Source organism: Geotrypetes seraphini, chromosome 10 (genome assembly GCF_902459505.1).
Source record: "Geotrypetes seraphini chromosome 10, aGeoSer1.1, whole genome shotgun sequence".
NCBI classification, from domain to species: domain Eukaryota; kingdom Metazoa; phylum Chordata; class Amphibia; order Gymnophiona; family Dermophiidae; genus Geotrypetes; species Geotrypetes seraphini.
Window position 1 is genome coordinate 67,930,210 of NC_047093.1, and position 20,332 is coordinate 67,950,541.

A 20,332-nucleotide genomic window follows, 5' to 3' on the forward strand; every position below is an offset into this window, starting at 1 on the left:
TAACATTCTTAGTCTTGTTAACCATCCCTTTTTAAATAATTCCTAGCATCCTGTTTGCTTTTTGGGCTGCCGCCACACATTGGGCAGAAGGTTTCATCATATTGTCTACAATGACATCCAGATCCTTTTCGTGGGCGCTAACCCCCAAGGCGGACCCTAGCATCCAGTAACTGTGATTTGTGATGTTTGAACCAATCTCTCTTGGTTTACAGCCCACTGCACTAACCACTAGTCTATTCTTCTGTTCTGCAGGGATGTCTGTTTGATCATAGTTCTGAAAATGATTCCAGACAGCTGTTCATGTCCCTGTTATTTTTGTTTGTTTGTTTGTTTAGAAGCTGGGCATTTCATTTGAAAAATAGCTATTCATTTTGAACATTTTCAATGCAACTACATCCAATTATGGCTGTGATAGGAACAGAAAATCTAGACATTTGACCTGTATGATCATGGCTGTGAGATGGATTTATTATGTGGCGTTATGAGGAGGACTTTTCTTTTTTTGAACGTTGACTTTTTAAAAAATGCCCCTCTATACTTCCATAAAATTAAAAATTAAAAAAACCAAGTGGAAAGGATTATAGTAAATGGACTAAACAATTTATTTGCTTCTCATTAACCTTTTAGATCACTGTGTTCAAAACCAAGCTTAAGCTTAGGGCTCCTTGTATCAAGCCGCGCTAGCGGGATTAACGCGCACGACGTTTCATCATGCGCTGGCCAAAAACTACCGCCTGCTCAGGAGGAGGCGGTAGCGGCTAACGCGGCCAGCGATTTAACACATGCTATTACGTGCGTTAAACTGCTAGCGCGGCTTGATAAAAGGAGCCCTTAATCTTATACAATGTGTCATAAACAGTGGAATCTATACAGACACCACTATGTAAACTCTAGTCTGAAATCTACCACAACCTGCACAGGAAAAATATGCAGATACTTTTAATGCATGAGCATAGTTGTAAAACTTTCCTCTAAATGTCAGATTTTACTGCTGGATAAATGATTCTGAATTCAAGTAAGATTTATAAATTTTATCCTTTGTTTTGTTGTAGGAGAAATTCAGTATAAAAACTTGTACAAGATTCCCCTCAGCAACCTGGTTGGGCGCAGCATAGAACGACCTCTAAAATCGCCCTTAGTGCCCAAAGTCATAACTACACCAACTGCCACTGGCACTGCACCTGCTCCTGCTCCTGCTACTCACTCCTTATCACTTTCACGGATGGAGATTAAGGAAATAGCTAGCAGGACACGAAAAGAATTGTTGGGTAATACTTCAGAATTCTTTCAGTAGTTAAATCTATTTATAATAGGTGTGTGCATTCATTAGCATACATTTGGTGTGCTTGTAAAAATTCACCCCCCCCCTCTTTCCTTTTACAAAAGTGCGGAAGAGGTTTTTAGCGCTGGTTGGCACACTGAATGCTCTGCACCGCTCCAACGGTCATAGAATTCCTATGAGCATCAGAGCAACGCAGAGCACTCAGCACGCCAGCCAATGCTAAAGAAACTCTTCCACGCTTTTGTAAAATGGGGGGGGGAGGGTTAGTGCACATCAGGCTGTATTAGGACAATGACCTACATTGTTTGCCCCTTATCATGACTTAAAGGGCACTATTGCAGGTTTTTGTGCCCTTTTGTGCAAATGCGTGTAAAGCAGATCATTACCATATAAATTCTACGTAGCTTGTGGTAAACTACCCTGAGACTTCAGCTAAGAGTTGCTGATGCCATTTTGAAACCTAGGCAAGAGCAACAGGATGTCTTTTCTGCCTGACTCCACTAGACACCGGAGAACTTTAAAAGTAGACTTGAGGGGGTCCTACTGGAGGTTGGACGGGTTGGTCATGTGAGGGAGACATATCCAGTTGGGGTTGGGTTTAATTTCATGGGACTGAATTGAAGGGCATCAGGAGGACAGCTTGATTTTGGGGGGGGGGGGCTATGATTTGGTGGTGAGAGTCTCAGGTTGTCACAAGACAACTCCTTTAAAATGTGGCTTGAGAGTATCGGGCCAGCTTTGTGGGCCAGTGCTCCCAGGACCTTATATGAGGGTTCTTCAAAAAGTTTCTGCACTTTCATGTTTTTGCAGGAAATGTTTGGGACAGAAGTGATAATATGGTGTGTCATAGAATGTCATGTGACAAGTCAGGCGACAGAGGGAGATATTTAATAATTAATGTTAAAAAAAATAAAAGTGTGGAAACATTTTGAAGATCCCTTGTATTAACTGCTTGCAAAGTTGCTCACGAGAAGAATTATTCTGATAGCTTGGGAGTCAGTACCGTATTTCCCCATGTATAGGCCATGGCCTTTACATGGGTTTTACAAATCTGTGCAGTGAGTACGGCTTGCTTAAATGGGGCGGCTTATCTAAAGACATTAAAACTCGCTGTTAGATAAGCTGCTCCATTAGAGGAGTACCGTAACTGAAATTCCCCCTTAAATACCTGAGCAAACTGTGAACCCTGGTGGAAGGCGCGGACCCAATGAATTCATCGCCCTTCTGCGTGCACCAAAGACATCTTCGCTGGCAGGCCCCTCTGTGTGCGCTGAAGACATCTCGTCTCCGCTGGCAGGCGCTGCCTCCTCCAATCACGCTGTGCAGGGCAGGAGCAATGTTTGCGATCTCAAGCCTCGCCCCGCCTTGCTTCCTAAATGGCTGCCGTCGTGAGAACTGACGGCAGCCAATCAGGAAGCAGTGCAGGGCGAGGCTTGAGATCGCAAACATCGCTCCTGCCCTGCACAGCGTGATTGGAGGAGGCAGCCGTCCAGGAGATACTTACCGGCGAGGGAAGTATGTAAGGGGATGTGTACTGGTATAGGCCACCCCCATGTATAGGCCGATGTAGGTTTTAAAACGCTTAAATGAGCCACAGCTAGTAACATGGGGCAGCTTATCTAGGAGTTTTAAAAACTAAATCAGCATTTCCTGCGGCCTATACATGGGGGCAGCCTACACATGGGGAAATATGGTAATCTGCAGTATTGAGATACCACAGGGTAGTGACCCTGTGGCAAATCAAGGTGCAGTATAAACACAATTAATTAATGTGTATTAAAAAATGTTATTAGCACAACTATATGAAACAAACAAAAAAAAACCCCAGCCAGTAATAATGGAAAAAGGTACAACAAACTTAAAATGAACTGAAAGAGCCCTAATCTATAATTGTTTTGTAGAATGCTATAAGTAAAATAAGATGGAGGCATCTTAAGGCATTTCACTGGTCCTGGATACAGTATTGATTAGAGGCTTTGGCCATTAAGCATGGAAGTGGATTTACTGTTTAGTTGTGTTGATCCTGATTATGCATGAATACGTTTGGAACTCTACACCAGTATTTCTCAACTTTTTCAAGCCAAGTACCTCCTAAGCCTAACAAATGATAACAGAGTACCCCTGCCCAAGCTCCACCCCAGACCCGCCTAAGCTCTACCCCAAACCTGCCCAAATTCCGCCCCAGACCTGCCCAAATTCCACCCCTGACTCCACCCCCATAACAATAGTACTAATGTTAATGCCTTTTCTTCTGTTTGTTTTTATAAACAACCAATCTCAGCCAAGGTCTTCGGGAATGCTAATTAAACTTTTCATACATTAGATACATAAAAAGTACTGATTAATTACTATGGGCAAGTTCTCTCTCTCTTCCCCTCCCCCTTCCAGTGGTCCGTCATCTCCCCTCCCTTCCTCCTTTCTGACCCCACCCCCCTCCCAGTCCAATATTTCTCCCTCTCTCATCCCCGGATCATGTGCAGCATTTTTCATCATTCCTCACCGGCCCCATGCTCATTCCTATCACCCTCTCCAGTACCATTCCACATCTCTCCCTCCATCACTATGTCCAATATTTCCCCACCTTGCATCCCCTTCAGTCTGTCCCTCTGTTCCCTTTCCACTACCATATCCAACTCAATAAACAATTAATCTGTGGAATTTCTTGTCAAATTATCCACCCATGCCATGCCATGCCCCCTAACCCAAAAGGCACTTAAACCACAGCAGAACCAGGTTTGATTTCCACTGTGGCTCCTTGTGACTTTGGGTAAGACACTTAACCCTCCATTGCCCCAGATATAAAACTTGGATTGAAAGTCCACTAACGACAGAGGATGTACCTGTATGTAATATAAATATGCAAACCACTTCAGCTGCAATGTAACACAAAGCTAAGTCAATTATTATCGAACCCCAAACGGTCACAAAACATCATGTCCCCCTTACTTGTCGCTCCTCCTTCAGTCCTCAGACCCCAGCAGCACTCCCGCAATGGATGGGGCAAGCAGCAACCCACACGCTGCACATGGCTGACCCAGAAGCCTTCTCTCCAACGTCAACTCTGCATGTATGGGTCAACCACATACATGCAGCGCCTGAATCGCTGTATGCACTGCCCACCATAAGGAGTGCTGCTAAAGACTGAAGGAGCGAGTGCAACTCCAAGAAGGTTGTTGCAGGAGCAGGGGGTGGAGGTGGGGGGCAGGAACATGAGATCCCGGGTTGCGGCAGATGGATGGGTGGAAATTGGCGGCCAGGCCACATACCCCCAACAGGTGGCCTGCGCATCCCCTAGGTTTACACAATGACACATTTGAATTTCGAAGTGTTTGCTCATATTTTGATCCTATATTTGATAGCACTTCCCACTTGTTATTATAGCAACAGCTGATTGGTCATGGGGGGGAGCTTTTTAAAATGGAGATTTGTGAACCCAAGCTTTAGAGACACTGCAAGCACTTAAAGAGGTTCAGATTGTGTGTAGGTGATAGGAGTTTTCAATAAAAGAGAATGACACTACCATTATTCCCCGATTTAATCTTTACTAGTCTTAATTAACCACTTCATGCAGGACTATCAGATGAACAAGCTCCCAAGCCAGAGGGGCCACCAAAACAGAAGAAGCATGCTCGTAAACGATTAGAAGGAGAGACGCAACCAGAAGCAGTCAGATCAACAAGCAGTGACAGGTAAGACAAATGCACTTGATGCAAGAACTAGGTTAACTCATATTTTGGCTACCATGAAAACCCGAGCTGCTTGTGGCCTTTAAGGACCAATAGGCAGATTCTCAAAACCTAGCAGAGGTGCTAAAGGCAATTAATGCTAAACTAGCATGAGCATTAATGTGCACAGAGGCCCCAATTCTATAAACAGCACCTAAAACATAGGTACAGAGGAACACGGTGCATAGTGCATTGTCAGTCTTACTCATAAGTTAAGCGCTGTTTGCAGAATCGCATCTAGTAGAGCCTAAAGTAAACTTAGGCGCCAGTAGGCACCTAAACTTTAGGCACACCCTATTTATGACGGGGTTTTCTTGGTCTAAATACTGGCACCTAAGTTAAATGACTACTGGTGCCTAAATCCACATTAGGTGCCTACATACAAAACACACCCACGATCCGCCCATTATCTGCCCTTAACCACACATACTTTCTTGTAGGTGCCTACCTTAAAGTAGTAGGTCCCTACCAAGTTAGGAACCAACTAGAGAATGACAAAGGGACTGTCTCCTGCAGCTAGCTGTGGCTAACTGGCAGGAACGGGGGGAAAAATCAGCCCTTTGCCGCAGGTATGGGAACAAGGCTTTTCATCGCCCCGCAGAGTGGTAAATGGCCTTGTCCCCATAATGGATCTTCCGCGAGTCGCCTCCCTTCCCACCACTCCAGGCCAGCAGCCCCCCCTCGCAATCACAGGTCCTGTAGCTCCCCCCCCCCTTGCGAGTCCAGCATCTCTCCTCCCTTCCTATCACACGTCCAACAGCCCCCCCTCCTTTGCTCCCAATCACAGGTCAAAACCGGCAAAAAAAACACCTGCGACTCCCCTGGTCGGCCCGTTTGCACCTCCTGGAGCAGGCCTACCAGCCTCTTAGAAGCTTCATGGAAGAAGAGGCCATAGCGCACACAGGGCTGCTTTGGGATCTTCTTCTAGTGAGTCACTCCTGCCAATGTAACTAACGGGGATGGGGCAGGGACAGGGACATAGCTCGCAAGGGCAGGGCAGAGATGGGAATAAATGTTTTCCCTGTGTCATTCTCTAGTACCAACCACCCAATTCATTTTAATTTAAGCCAGTTTATGAAGTGCTAATTGCTAGTTATTGGTGCTGATTTAAGCTTTTTAAATAATTAAGTTTGGCTTGCCTATCTAGGTGCCTAACTTTAGGCATCTTTTATAGAATCAGGGCCAGAATACCCAGAAGACTGTAGTACAGGAACAACGTGTGCACAAAAGGTTAGTTCAAATTGCATTTATGGTTTATTCATCTTGTCATACCGCTCGTCCATTTTACTGGTCCAAGCAGTTTACAAAATACAATCAAAAAACAAATAAAAAGAACTCTATTATTAAATAGAATAGACCTAACCCACACAAACAGCAAGCTTACAAGATAACATTCACTCCTAAATAAAACAATAATGTCATATTAAGATTTCACAGGACTGCTGACTGAAGATCCAAAAATCATTTAGGAAACATTGGTAAGTTCAGATTAGATTGAATCATGTCCAAATGCTTCTTAAAAAAAAAAGAAAAAAAAGAAATGTTTTTAACGTAATTTTAATTTTGCCTCTAATCTTAACTCTCGGGGCAAATGATTCCGTAAATTTGGAACTGCAAAATAGAACGCTTTATTTCATGTGGACTCCTACCTAGCTCTATACATAGAGGTCATTTGCTATTCCCTTCCATTGCTCAGAGAAACATCACACGACAAAACCCTACCCTAATGCTGGAAACTTACCACCAGCTCCAAGGTCACATTGAGGGGTTAGAAGAAAGGATTTCTCATGATTTTCCTTTTCAAATATGATGGTTTTGATTTTATTTGAAAGAGGAAGGAACCCTTGCAAGCCACTGAGCACCGGAGATGAGGAACAAATGTGTGCGGGTCCAAGCAAAACCAAAAGTGGAAGAACACACTAGCGCCTGTTTTCTGTGCTTAAATATAAGTGAAAAAATATTGAAAAGCTTATAATTAAGGAGCAGAAGAATGGCGCTGATGTGTGCCTGCAGTTAAGGATTTGAATGGGCATGTGCATAAGAGCTGTGCTTACTATAGATCTCTTATGTGTATGCACCAGGTACGTTCCTCCCCCTTGCACAGCATGCATGTACATAAGAACATAAGAATTGCCGCTGCTGAGTCAGACTAGTGGTCCATCATGCCCAGCAGTCCGCTCACGCGGCGGCTCTCTGGTCTAAGACCAGCACCCTAACTGAGACTAGCCCTACCAGCGCACGTTCTTGTTCAACAGAAACTTGTCTAACTTTGTCTTGAATCCTTGGAGGGTGTTTTCCCCTATAAAAGCCTCTGGAAGGGCATTCCAGCTTTCTACCACTCTCTGGGTGAAGAAGAACTTCCTTATGTTTGTACGGAATCTATCCCCTTTCAACTTTAGAGAGTGCCCTCTTGTTCTCCCTACCTTGGAGAGGGTGAACAACCTGTCCTTATCTACTAAGTCTATCCCCTTCAGTACCTTGAATGTTTCGATCACGTCCCCGCTCAATCTCCTCTGTTCGAGAGAGAAGAGGCCCAGTTTCTCAAATCTTTCACTGTTCGGCAGCTCCTCCAGCCCCTTAACCATCTTAGTCGCTCTTCTCTGGACCCTTTTGAGTAGTAATTTGCATATTGCAAACACTGAGCATTGAGAAGTTGTTTTTGTGCACTGGTTCTGTGGTATTTTCCGGCGCTGTTCCCTGTGGCACTGGATCTCTCCCCGTCCCGTCTTCTCAAGCTCTAGCCCTATCCCTGCCCCATTCTTAAGTGTTCGAGGCTTGTGAGGTTAAGGCAAAGCTTGCAGCAGTGGGACAGAACTCGTGGGGACAAATTTGTTCCCATGACATTCTCTATGATCATCAGTCCACAAGGTACTCATCCCTGCACCGTTATATACGGAATTTATATATATTTTCAAATGGTATGATCTTCTGATCCATGTAGCCTAATTAATTGACAAGTAACGTAAGCATACTCTGTAATGTATCCAGTGGCATACAAGGGGGGAGGGTGGTCCGCCTTGGGCGCCGTCTTGGTGAGGGTGCGGGCACCCATCCTCCTCTCCACCCACCCACCCCCACTGTCGTGCACGTGCACACTGCTTCTCTTCCCCCGCACCTAGGAAGTGACGTCGGAGGAAGAGCAGACGCTGGCGCAACAGTATCTTGGGGGTTGCTGCTCGTGCCAGGAATGTTACAGAGGTACGGGGGGGAAGGGAAGTGACTCATGCATGCGACAGGAGGGGTTGGAGAATGAGCTTGTGGAGGTGGGGGAGGGGCACCACCGGCCCAGGCACCTCTCACCCTCGCTACGTGACTGAATGTACCTGATTTGCTTCTCCTATGTGAGTACTCTTGGAAACTCATTCTGCCTTCCTTCTCACAGGATAATTTCAGGTTTGTTTGAGAGCAGTTCTGAAGAGCAACGTCATTATTCTACTAGTTCGGACCCTGATACTACAGTAAGCATGGAGGAGAACTCACCCTTCAGCAGCAGTCCATTTCAGCTAGCAACTTCCTTTGATGAAGACGTCGTTGACCTGAAGTGAAGACAATCACGGGGACCCTTCTCTTCCCCTTTCTCTCTTTCTTACAATTCTGTAGACTCTGTAGGAATGTCACAACACGGTTTCAAGTGCTAAGAGTTGAGATGCACCTCAACAAACTTAGCATTAGTCAAGTTTTACAGACACATCTTGCTCTGGAGAAACGAACTAGTTCACCTTCTCTTTCTCAGCTGAAAAAGCCTCAGTACCCTCTGGAACAAAGATGGCGGATCCTAAAATTGATTTTTAAGGATGACATTCCTAAGCAAATAATAAGTACATTCTTATCTGCCTGTCAGCTTCTAATGAAGCTGTCGGGGCAGCGAGGTGGGTTCATTATATATATCCTCATTAGAGTTACGTGTTACACCAGAAGATTATTTTTTAAAGACACATGACAAATCTTTTGAAGTACAGGTTGGTTAATCAGGTATTCTTTAGTCCAGTTTTTACCATCATATCTCAGTTAATAGGATGAACAGATTACTGAGTGTGAAAATTTAGGCAGGAGCCAATAAATTTTCATTAGATTAATATTATAGCCCTCTTCTTATTTTTCAGCTTTTCATACCACTGTTTTACACTAAAATTTAGAATGAAAGTCAGTCAAAGAACACATGGAAAGATGGTTTTGCATTTCTTGGCTGCTACAATGCAGCAATCAGATTTAAAGCCAAGATGCATATAATGCAGATAAACGTTATTATAATCTTAGCCTCTAAGATATATCATGTCATTCAATTTCCCACACACTTCCAAAATCTTTAGTTCATTGATTGACCTTATACATTTAGTTCATTTATTTAACATTATGCATACAAAACCTCAGATATACCTTTCCTCCGCCCTATACACATGTTCTTGTAGCGAGGAATGGCTGGTATTGGGCATTTAAATCACTTCTTTTATGTATTTTTTACTTTTTAACTTTCACTTTAACTTATCTGAATAATTGTAGATTGCAAATCTTTTTAAAGACTTTAAGCAGTTGCTGCGGCTGGACTTGACATGTTTCGCGTTAGCTTCGTCAGGGATCGGCTCTACAACATAAATAAATATGTCTTACACTCGTGTTAAAACATACCATTCTACAATAAGACCGAAGGAATAATTATTATGACTTACCACTGACTCATATATTTAAATTTTTAGAAGTAATATGGCAGCGACGTGTGTAGGGCTCTTTTTTAACACAAATTTTTAATACAGCTGCGTATCCCTGCTGTTCCCTGCTACAAGAACATGTGTATAGGGCGGAGGAAAGGTATATCTGAGGTTTTGGATACATAACCTCAGATAAATGAACATATAAGGTCAATCAATGAACTAAAGATTTTGAAGTGTGTGGGAAATTGAATGACATGATATATCTTAGAGGCTAATATTATAATGACGTATATTGACTACTCTAAGAAACAATATTTCAATACCATCTTGGAATTAACTGTAATGCAGATAAATGCATTTGAAAATGAGCGCACAATGTGGTATTTTTTCACACAGCCTGTCTTCTTTTTGTATTATGGATTTACCCTCTATTTTCTTTAAGAATGTTGTAGTATTCAAGATCAGTAAACAAGTAAATGTGCACACAAAGCTAACATTTAAAAAATGCAGTTAAATATTTGAAAATAAGGCACTTTATCAAGGGCAACTGTGCCCTTAACACATTTATGTTTCTTATTGGATGTAGGTTTGTAGCCCTTCAGAATGCAAAAAAAAGTCAGAGTCGCTGTGGTCTCCAAAACAGGGTCTCAAGTTATTACCACTTTGAAAATGAGAGCTAGTCTTAGAAAATACATGTAATAATTCTATTTTCCTGTTATTGCCTACTTCTGGAGTTGTCACACTCAACAAATATGAGGGGCCGCTGAAACGTTCTCAGCCCAACCAACAAAGTATATTTCCAGAGGAATGAAAAAAGTGGAAAATCACTGGGCTAAGTGTATAGCCTTCGATGGAGACTGCCCCAACTTTGCTGGTTGAGTGGAGCACTTTTCAGTGGCCCCTCATAGTCACCAACAACCTCATAAGTTGGACGATATGTGCCTTCATCAATTTCTTTACTTGTTCAACCATCAAAATGCCCTGTTGTTTGAGTGCTGGTTGGTGTATTTCAAAGATCTCAACTCTAGTGGCTTCAAGTATCATAGTACTGCTTCCGATAAATTTCTGGTCCCTCATACTTTTTTATATTGTTATATATTTTGTTGTGGTAGCACATCAGATTTTACGCTTATTTGGGTTTTTTTTAGATTGTTAGCTGTGAGATGCAACACTTTTTATATGAACACGAATGAAAATGTACACATAATAAGAGCGTATTATGGCGTGAAAATACAACAGGTCCCTTGATAAATTTTGATGACCTATGTGACATTCATTTTCATATTGCTGCTGATCTATTTTTTAAAAAATTTACTAAGATATAAAAATATGTTTTAAAAATTAAAAATTTATATTGGCATGTCCTATACTATTGCTATATTTTCCACTTGACTGTATGTTCTCTGTTAAGAAAACCTCTTAATGGTAGACCATGTTGATAACCACCCTTTAGCCTTCAAATCAGCTTCTGTGACATTCAACAATGAAAGAAAGTATTTTGGGAATGGCAAACATTTAGCATAGCTTCTGAAACCTGGAATTACTTATCTGTGAATGTATTTGTAGGAATATCTGATGAAAGGCACCAGAAGGGAAATTCATATTTCTGAGTATTTTTGTTGGTATATCTCAAGAAGACGTTTCTCTCACAGTATTCATATTTGAGATCAGTGAAGAAAATTTGATTTTGTACATATAGAAATGAGTGGTGACTACCCAGATCTCTTTAATTATATATTAGCTGAGTCTGTAGACATACTTTTGTTAACATTTTTTTCTTTTCCTATCGCTTTGGTAGTATGCACTGCCCTAAGGTGTTGAGATAAGCATATCATATATTAATACTAATATCCTATTGACTGAAAAAAGTCAATGGTACAAATGTATAAGGGAGATCCCTTACACAAAGTGTTTACATTGAAATCATATGCTAATCATACCACAGATTATAGGAAATTTGCTTTCAGTTCTAGGGCTAGTGTTAGGTTATAGACTGTTTTCGTCAAATGAAAATATGACCCAAATTGGTTTACAAAAAGCAAAATAATCCAATAGTAAATTAGTCCAAGAGCTTTCACTTGCCTGGGTTCGAGTCCTGCGTCAGCTCCAAAGAATTACACTCCCCCTTCCATATTTACAAGTTTGGCACTCACGACTTTGATTATTCATGGTTTTTATCCCCCTATTCGGCCTCACTACAATTTACTTTTTAAAGCCTCCACAACTTACTTAGTGCCAACTTTGATGTACCCCCACCTCTCGGACCCCTCCATAACTTACATTTTGAAGCCTAGTGGTCTAGTGGTGAAGTAGCGGTGAAGACATTTATGTTTGTGGCTCTGCACAGGGCAAGAGCATAGGAAGATCGCTCTTGTCCCACTTCACAGCTAAACCATTAGGCTTCAAAATGTAAGTTGCAGAGGGATACGGGAGGCAAGGATGGGTCAGAGATGGCTCTAAAGTTATTCGCAATTTTTTGGTATTCATGGGCCAGCTTTGCCCCTAAGTCCTGTGAATAGGGAGGGAGGAGTGAATACTCTTTTCTCTCACTTTAACACAGGGACACACGATCAGTCAGTACAGTTACCATTCTTTATTCAAAGTAGGTATGTGGATAGCAGAAGAAACTTAGGCCTTAGGACAGAACAGTGTATAGGAAGCTAATGCAGGACCTCTCTAAACTGTAAAACTAAAGCATACAGAAGGAAGTGTGGCTCCACAAAAAGTGCAAAGAAAGGTGTGTATATTCACCTTAGATATTAACAATATATATTTTCTAAATCATCAGCACCTTGATTGTCAAAGAAACATTACTGAAGAAGGAAGTAAGATCTCAGAGAATTTTAATCAGGCTAATTACAAGCCAGCTTTTCTCTCTCCATCTTGTGTGAAAAAACTCCCACTAAAGTCCTTTAATTAGGCATTTTAGTATTTCAGTTTTCTTGTAATAAATTAAGAGTTGATATATATACACACATTTCCTGCTGTGCTTTGACTGGTCATAGATATGATTAACACTTGCTGTTGATTACAAAATTCACCCAAGTAGAAGTGCTCATGGTTCAGCTTCTGTTTATCTCCAGTATTCTGGTGGCATGCATCTCTGTCAATCCTTGTGTAGAAAACAATTATGAGCTGAAAGTTCAGGGGCAAGTGTTTACTGTAGAACTTGCATGTAATATCAAAACCACTTCATGGGACAAGATCTGTAAGCCAGTCAGACTTTTCCTAAAAAAGTTGATGGAGCATATCAAGTTTAGTTACCCTCAATAACTAAACGAAGTTTGAGTATCTCGAGTGGAGATCCTTAATTTTTGTTTAACATATGGAAGCATTTTCAATGGTCTCCAGTGACTCATTTGCATCTGCAAAGGAAATGATTCAGGAATATAATTGCATTTTATCAGGGCAACTCTGAATTACTGCTTAATCGGCTGGCCTAGGTTCTTATAGGTGTGATTGGTAAATAAGTGGGTGAAGTGTTATAAGCTAGTTAAAGGGTTAATAAAAGTAATAAAATTTGTTAACATTTTATTTGCATCTCAGACACTAGCAAACGCTTACCTGTTCTAGGCTCCTTGGAGAAGACAGGATATAAATCAAATTAAATAAATATATTGCCTCATAATAAAATTAAGTAGTGCTTTTTTTTTTAACCTTCAGATGCTGTGGAGTCATATAGTAACCACAAGCACTGATTTGTACCTCTTGAACTGTGATTCTAGAAGAGAACTACCAGGCTCATTTCTTTAAAAAATCTTTGCCCACATGAAACTAGATTCTAATTTGGAACATTACAATAAAATTATGCCTGTGAATGACAATCACAGTAGTGGAACACATTGTCACTAATTCATTCATTTAATAGATTTATATCCCACCTATCTTGTGAAATAATGCTTGATTTGACAGAAGACTGTGATGTCATCAGCTATGTCACAGTTGGCGCCATTATCTCAGTCTGCAGAAAGGTTTGGTTTCATTGCTTAAGATGCAAATATGATGTTGAAGTGATTCAGGAGGTATATAAATGGAATATTTCTTTAGAGGTATTACTGAGATAATTCATATTTTGCATATAGTGTTGGCTTAGTTAAGATGCAATTTGTTGTTTCCCAATTTGATTTTCAGGACTTTCCTTTTTTCCAATGTAACGTCTGATTTAGACATTTTAAAGGGAAGAGCATGTGTGCACAGTACAGTATAAAGGAAAGAAATGTCCCCCAAGGAGCACAACCATGAATGAAGGCGAGAATAAAGACACAGGAGCCTATATAACAAATAAAGGATGCTACATACTAAGCATTTTCCCCATAAACACAAAGGGCTGAACTCAGTAAATGATGCTGGAAAGATCCTGCTAAAATCATATTGTGTAAAGGGTAATCCACACCCTATATAGAATAATGCTTAGCGCTGATTCTAGCTAGTAAAGTTGTGGAATCAACTTCCATTCAGCTTGAGTTCATGTGGTTACTATTTTAGATTTAGAAAAATGTTGAAATCTTTTTTTTTTTTTTTTTTTCAAACTGATGATATATCTATGAGCTGATATATAAAGTTTGAATGGGTCTATAATCTGTTTCTTGTAATTCCCAGACAAGTTGGTCTGTTTTCTTGTTTTGTAAATAGTAAAGGCAGAATAGAAGAACCCGTGTAACATAACATGCCCATCTGATGCCAGTTGGGCACACAAATTGCCCCTATTCTACAACACTGTGCCTAAATATTTGGAATGTCCATACCCTCCCATAGCCACTCTCTTGACCCACATATGCCCCCACCTGCACTGCCAACACCACCTTTTTAGTAGCACTTGACAATTTAGGCGCATTGAGTAGTTCTCAGACAGAGCCATGCACAAATTCAAATTAGTGTCAATTAGCATCAATAATTGTTAACTAATTTGTATGTGGAGATCTGTGGTCAAATTAGGGCTCCCAAATTTGGTTGCCATATATTGAATACAGAGAAGAATGGGAATGCTGGCCCAATAGAGTGGAGAACACAGATTTAACTGGACAAACATGGTAAAATATAAGAGGATACTCCATTATAGGGAGCAGGGATTGGGATAGGAAAAGAAAACTGAATAGATGGATAAAACAATATTACAAAGGATGCTAAAAGCAAAATATAGATATGCATCAGAAAAACTAGGATGTTTCTGCATATTAGGAAGAAGGAAGGTAGACAGAAGTAACAAAATGATCTGAATGGAAGGAGGACAGCTGTCGTACATTTTAATAACTTAGAAAAAGGCTAATCAGTCAGCTGTGCTATGATTTCTCTTTCTTGCTTAGCTCTATACAGTGCCACAATATGATTACAATCATGCTCATTGCAATGGATGGGCAGTAAACCACTCCATGGGCACAGAAGATATTCCATTGCATTCCAAAACTGCAATAGAAAAGGGTGACGGGACTAAACGGCGCGCCGACAACTGAGCACAGACAAAGGGTGACGGGACTAAATCGCGCGAGACAATGGCGCGCCGACAACTGAGCGCAAAATTGACGGCGCGCCAAAGAAAAGCACTATTTTAAAGGGCTCCGATGGGGGCGTGGGGGGAACCCCCCCACTTTACTTAACAGACATTGCGCTGCCATTGTGGGGGGTTTGGGGGGTTGTAACCCCCACATTATACTTAAAACTGAACTTTTTCCCTAAAAAACAGGCAAAAAGTTTGGTTTCAAGTATAATGAGGGGGATGACTGTTCCCTCTAAGCTGAGCAGGAGTCCTCCACCCACAGTCTCACCAATAGAGGGTGCTGTTTTACTGTCACATTTTTCAATTGTGAGGGACAGGCAAGTTCTGCAGGACTCCAGGGAACATACCTGTCCTTAGCGACTGAAAATATTCCACCCCCTAGTGGTAGCAATGCAGCTGGAGGACACCTGCTCAGCTTAGAGGGAACACCACAACGCCAGCGCGATGTCTGTTAAGTAAAATAGGGGGGTTCCCCACCAACAGCCCCCGTCGGAACCCTTTAAAATAGTGCTTTTCTTCGGCGCGCCGTCAACCTTGCGCTCATTTGTCTGCGCTCAGTTGTCGGCGCGCCGTTGTCTCGCGCGATTTTGTCTATGAACCATAGAAAAGTTATCACCCATTAACTATGGTTGTAAAAGCTCAGTCCAGGCATCTAGATCAAACATCTTGGCAGACAGACCTTGACTTAAACTAGAGAATGACAACTCATTTTCCTGTTCTGTCCCTGCGAGGTCTTTTCCTGTCCCTACCTCATTCCTGCAAGCTCCCTCATCTGCCCAAGCCTGAAACACTTTAAAATCATAAGTGTTCAAGGCTTGTGCAGTTAAGGCAGAGCTTACAGGAATGGGGCAGGAACAGCAACAGAGAGAAAACTCACGGGGATGGTACGGGGACAAAATTGTCCCTGTGTCATTCTCTAACTTGAACACATACGGTTGATGGTCAGATGGTTAAGCAATCAGACATGAGTCTCTGTGCTATCAATTGTCTATTGGCAGTTTAGCTGCCATTCTTCCACTATCGAGTAGAAACATAGGAACATGACGGCAGATAAAGGACAAATGGCCCATCCAGTCTGCCCATCCACAGTAACCATTATTTCTGCCTCTCTCTAAGAGATCCCACTTGCCTATCCCATGCTTTCTTGAATTCAGACACAGTTTCTATGTCCACCACCTCTTCCGGGAGACTGTTCCACGCAACTACCACCCTTTCTGTAAAAAAGTATTTCCTTAGATTACTCCTGAGCCTGTCACCTCTTAACTTCATCCTATGCCCTCTCATTCCAGAGCTTCCTTTCAAATGAGACTCGACTCGTGCACATTTACACCACGTAGGTATTTAAACGTCTCTATCATACCTCCCCTTTCCTCCAAGGTATACTTATTGTGATCTTTAAGTCTGTGCCCATATGCCTTATGATGAAGAGTTTCTACAAATAGCAAGGGGCATCATCTGCAATTGATTCACCCTGATTTTTGGTGACCTGTTGATACTGTCTAGGACCTTTTTTCTTGATCACAGTTTTGACATATGCCAAAATAGAAGAGTATAGATAGAGGATTACTATACAGGTCCTGGACCTGATGGGCCCCCGCGTGAGCGGACTGCTGGGCATAATGGACCTCTGGTCTGACCCAGCAGAGGCATTACTTATGTTATTACAGTATACAACTTGGACAAATGTATACATGTTATAGAAAAGAATATTTGAAGAACCCACTTAGACCCTCTGACAAAGCCTTTAAAAAATTACTAAATCATTTCATTGTGAGACATTTGTCTCTGTTATCATCTACATTGTGCAAGATTTCCCAACACAAAACAAAGCCAGCATAAAAAGTGTACATCAAATATTTTAAGGCATTTTCTTCTCAATTTACTGTTACTTAGTTGAAAATCATTATGATTTTAAATTGAAGTCTATGCTGTGACACTGAAGTCTCTAATTATAAACTCCAGGTGCATTTTGTGGGGGGGTTTTGGTTTTGTTTTGTTTTAAATAAAACACTCACTTTTAATCCCCACATACCCTTTTTCTCACCAACATACAGTATACAAAGAGAAACATCATAAAGGCTAAATTGCCCATGCAATCCATCCATCTGCAGCATCTACTATCTTCTCCTCTCCGTAAGAGATCCCACATACCTATCCCACACTTTCTTGAATTCAGACACAGTCTTTGTCTCCACCATCTCTACTGGAAGACTATTCCACATATCTACCACCCTTTCTGTAAAAAAAAAGTATTGCCTTATATTACTTCTGAACCTATCACCTCTTAACTTCATCATATGTCCTCTCATTCCGGAGTTTTCCTTCATTTGAAAAAAAGACTCAACTCCAATACATTAATGCCACAGAGATATTTAAATGTATCTATCATATCCCCTCTTTCTTTCAGAATATACATATTGAAGTCTTATAAGTCTATCCCCATACGCTTTATGACAAAGACCACTAATCCATTGCCCTAGGTACGTTAGTCAGATTGTAATCCCACCAAGACAGAAAGGGAGAAATGCTTGAGTACCTAAATGTAAACCACTTAGGCTATAAGTGGTATATAAATACTAAAATAAATAAAAATATCTTTTTGAAGGTGTGGTCTCCAGAATTGCATACAATATTCTAAATGGGGCCTCACCAGAGACTTATACAATGGCAATATCACCTCCTTTTTCCTACTGGCCATTCCTCTCCATATGCAGGATGTCTATACTACTTTAAAGAGAAAAGGCATATATATGCCTATATGTACAGTATGTCTATACTCCTTAAAGAAGAATTTCTTGAAAAAAAAGACTCTTGATCGGCAAAGCAGTTTTTATATTACATAGTTTGGAAATCACAAGGTCCAAAATTGGTTCATCTCATGTCACCCCCATCACTTATTCATAGAAACATGAAGCATGGCATAGAACATAATACACCAACTGCCCAGCTCAACAAATCCTCTCCCACAGTGATCTTTTACTCTTGTCCCATGTTTTCTTCAATTCAGATACCTTCCATTTAGATTCTGTTCCTTAGGATTGTTCCAGAATCTATCTCATTTTACCCTCATTCTTTTGTTGGAAAGAGACATATCTATTGTCCTTTTACGATATTCAAAATGTCTTTATTGTATCTCTTATATTCTTCCACTTACAAAATCAGGGCCAATGTGTCTGAAGTATGAAAGTCAAAGTCTTGTCATTTGAGCTTTCAAGGAAAGTTTTGGCATAATCTTCTCCAATACTGAATAATTTGTTCTTGGGGCAGTCCATGGTATATACAGTATTCTACACCAGCACCATAATTCAAAGGCAATTTTCTTCCCATCTTGCTTTTTCTCTATCCATTTTTCACATCATGGTTTCTTTTGCCACTATGGGTTATCAATTTCCAATCAATTAGTTTCTAACCCAGTCAGTTACTGTAGGGCCCATACCAAAGGACATTCTGTTTATTTGTAATTTACTTACGATGAGTGTCAAAGGTTGTACACAAATCTAACTACATCACATCTAACACTCCTGCCTGATGCAACTCTATTCATCCAATCAAAGAAATTGATTACATTTGTCTAAGGCTTACCTCTGGCAAAAACCATACTGCCTCAGATCCTGTAATTCTTTGGACTCTAGAACTGCACTATCCTCCACTTTAGCAGAAATCTCATTAATTTACTCATCACAGAGGTAAAATTAACCACCCTGTAGTTCTTAGCTCCCCCACTTTTGTGTAGAGCAGGGTTGTCCATTGTCGGTCCTTGAGGGACACAATCCAGTCAGGTTTTCAAGAATTCCCCAATTTTGCATGAGATCTATATGAATGCACTGCTTCCATTGTATACAAATAGATCTCATGCATATTCATTTGGGAAATCCTGAAAACCTGACCTGGTGAGGGCCAAGATTGGATACCCCTGATTGTAGAGGAACCAAATCTGCTCATCTCTAGTTGTCTGGAACCACTCCTGACTCTGGTCTTGAATCCAAACTAGTGCAGGCTTGCCAAGGATAGAGGCCTATCTTATGGAGTTTCTTTATACTGTATTTACAAATTCCTGTAGATCTATTTTCAGACTACTTTTAGTATTGTGACATCCCTACAGCATGGTCTTCAAGCCAGCCTGTATAATGCATGTCTGCTTTGTTTTTCTCTGCCTACTGCACTTCAGAAGACCAACAACCTCTGTTTACCTGTCTAAATGTGAAGTCTTGAACATTATTACGAGCCTTGAGAAGAAAATGAAAAAAAAAAACTCAGAAAATGGGAATATTTTTACAGATTTATTTACTTCTTGTTATTTATTATTAAGTATTTATCATGTTGACCAGGCAGCATTAAGATGCTGAAGTTTGTATAAATTTGTTTGTCAGAGCTGAATTATTTTGTTTGTTTTGTTTTGTTAAAGCCCTTAAACTTTAGCAGTGGTTTGTACCTTAATAATTATGTACTGTTAGACTGTTGCTGGACCTCTGTGATATTTAAAATAAATGATCTACCACCAAGTGTCTTAAATTATATTGTATTGCCATTGTTTCAAATGCCAAGTGATGATGTCTTTGTTTTGTGTTTCAAACTTGACCTGTAAAATAATAAAATACAAAAAAAAAAAACCCTGAATCTTAAGATAAATTACTTTATAAACTTAAAGTGCTGTAGACCACTGCTGTGAAGTTGGGTGCTTTTTTGTTCTTGATATATAATAAATATTTATGGAATTTGATACAACTCTGACTGTTAATTCTGTTACCAGCCTTGAGAGAAAGTCATGCATGTACCCTCCTCTGACATCAGGGGTAGGATCGTGACAGAGGGAACGTGCTGCTGAGGATGACGGCAGCCTGCAAGGATCGCTACAGCACCGGTGATTCTCTCTGCAGGCTGCCGTAATTATCTGAAACTAAGAGCAGGAGGCCAGGGGGGAAGCCAGGGGACGCTTCAAAGAGCTCCTAAGCACTGCAGCATTTCCTGACTGACTCTCCCCCCCCTAAAGCAAGAGCGGCAGTGGACAGCCAGCAAGAGGCAGTGCTGCCGCTCCTGCTTTAGGAGACCTGAAGACACGGGGAGGAGGGTTGGTCACCAAATCGGCGAGACCGATTTTTTATAAAAACAGATTGATTCACCCAAGGTGACTCGATTTGAATCGGAAATCGGGCAGCATTGCTCCTGACTAAATAAGGGATGT

At 41.1% G+C, this 20,332-nt stretch overlaps 1 protein-coding gene across 6 annotated transcripts in view; it reads left to right on the plus strand.

The window, feature by feature from the left end:
• GARNL3 (GTPase activating Rap/RanGAP domain like 3) overlaps nucleotides 1-9,292 on the plus strand; it is a 564,903-nt gene extending 555,611 nt beyond the window's left edge. For 5 of the 6 annotated variants that reach the window (XM_033962147.1, XM_033962149.1, XM_033962148.1 and 2 more), the window contains 3 exons: nucleotides 1,053-1,268; nucleotides 4,854-4,971; nucleotides 8,390-9,292. In XM_033962147.1, the coding sequence (XP_033818038.1) occupies nucleotides 1,053-1,268; nucleotides 4,854-4,971; nucleotides 8,390-8,552 (497 nt within the window). In that variant the 3' untranslated portion in view covers nucleotides 8,553-9,292. Of the gene's footprint in view, nucleotides 1-1,052; nucleotides 1,269-4,853; nucleotides 4,972-6,181; nucleotides 6,433-8,389 lie in introns of those variants that run through there. The other variant, XM_033962150.1, reaches the window with a different exon arrangement.
• Nucleotides 9,293-20,332: the final 11,040 nt, after the last annotated feature.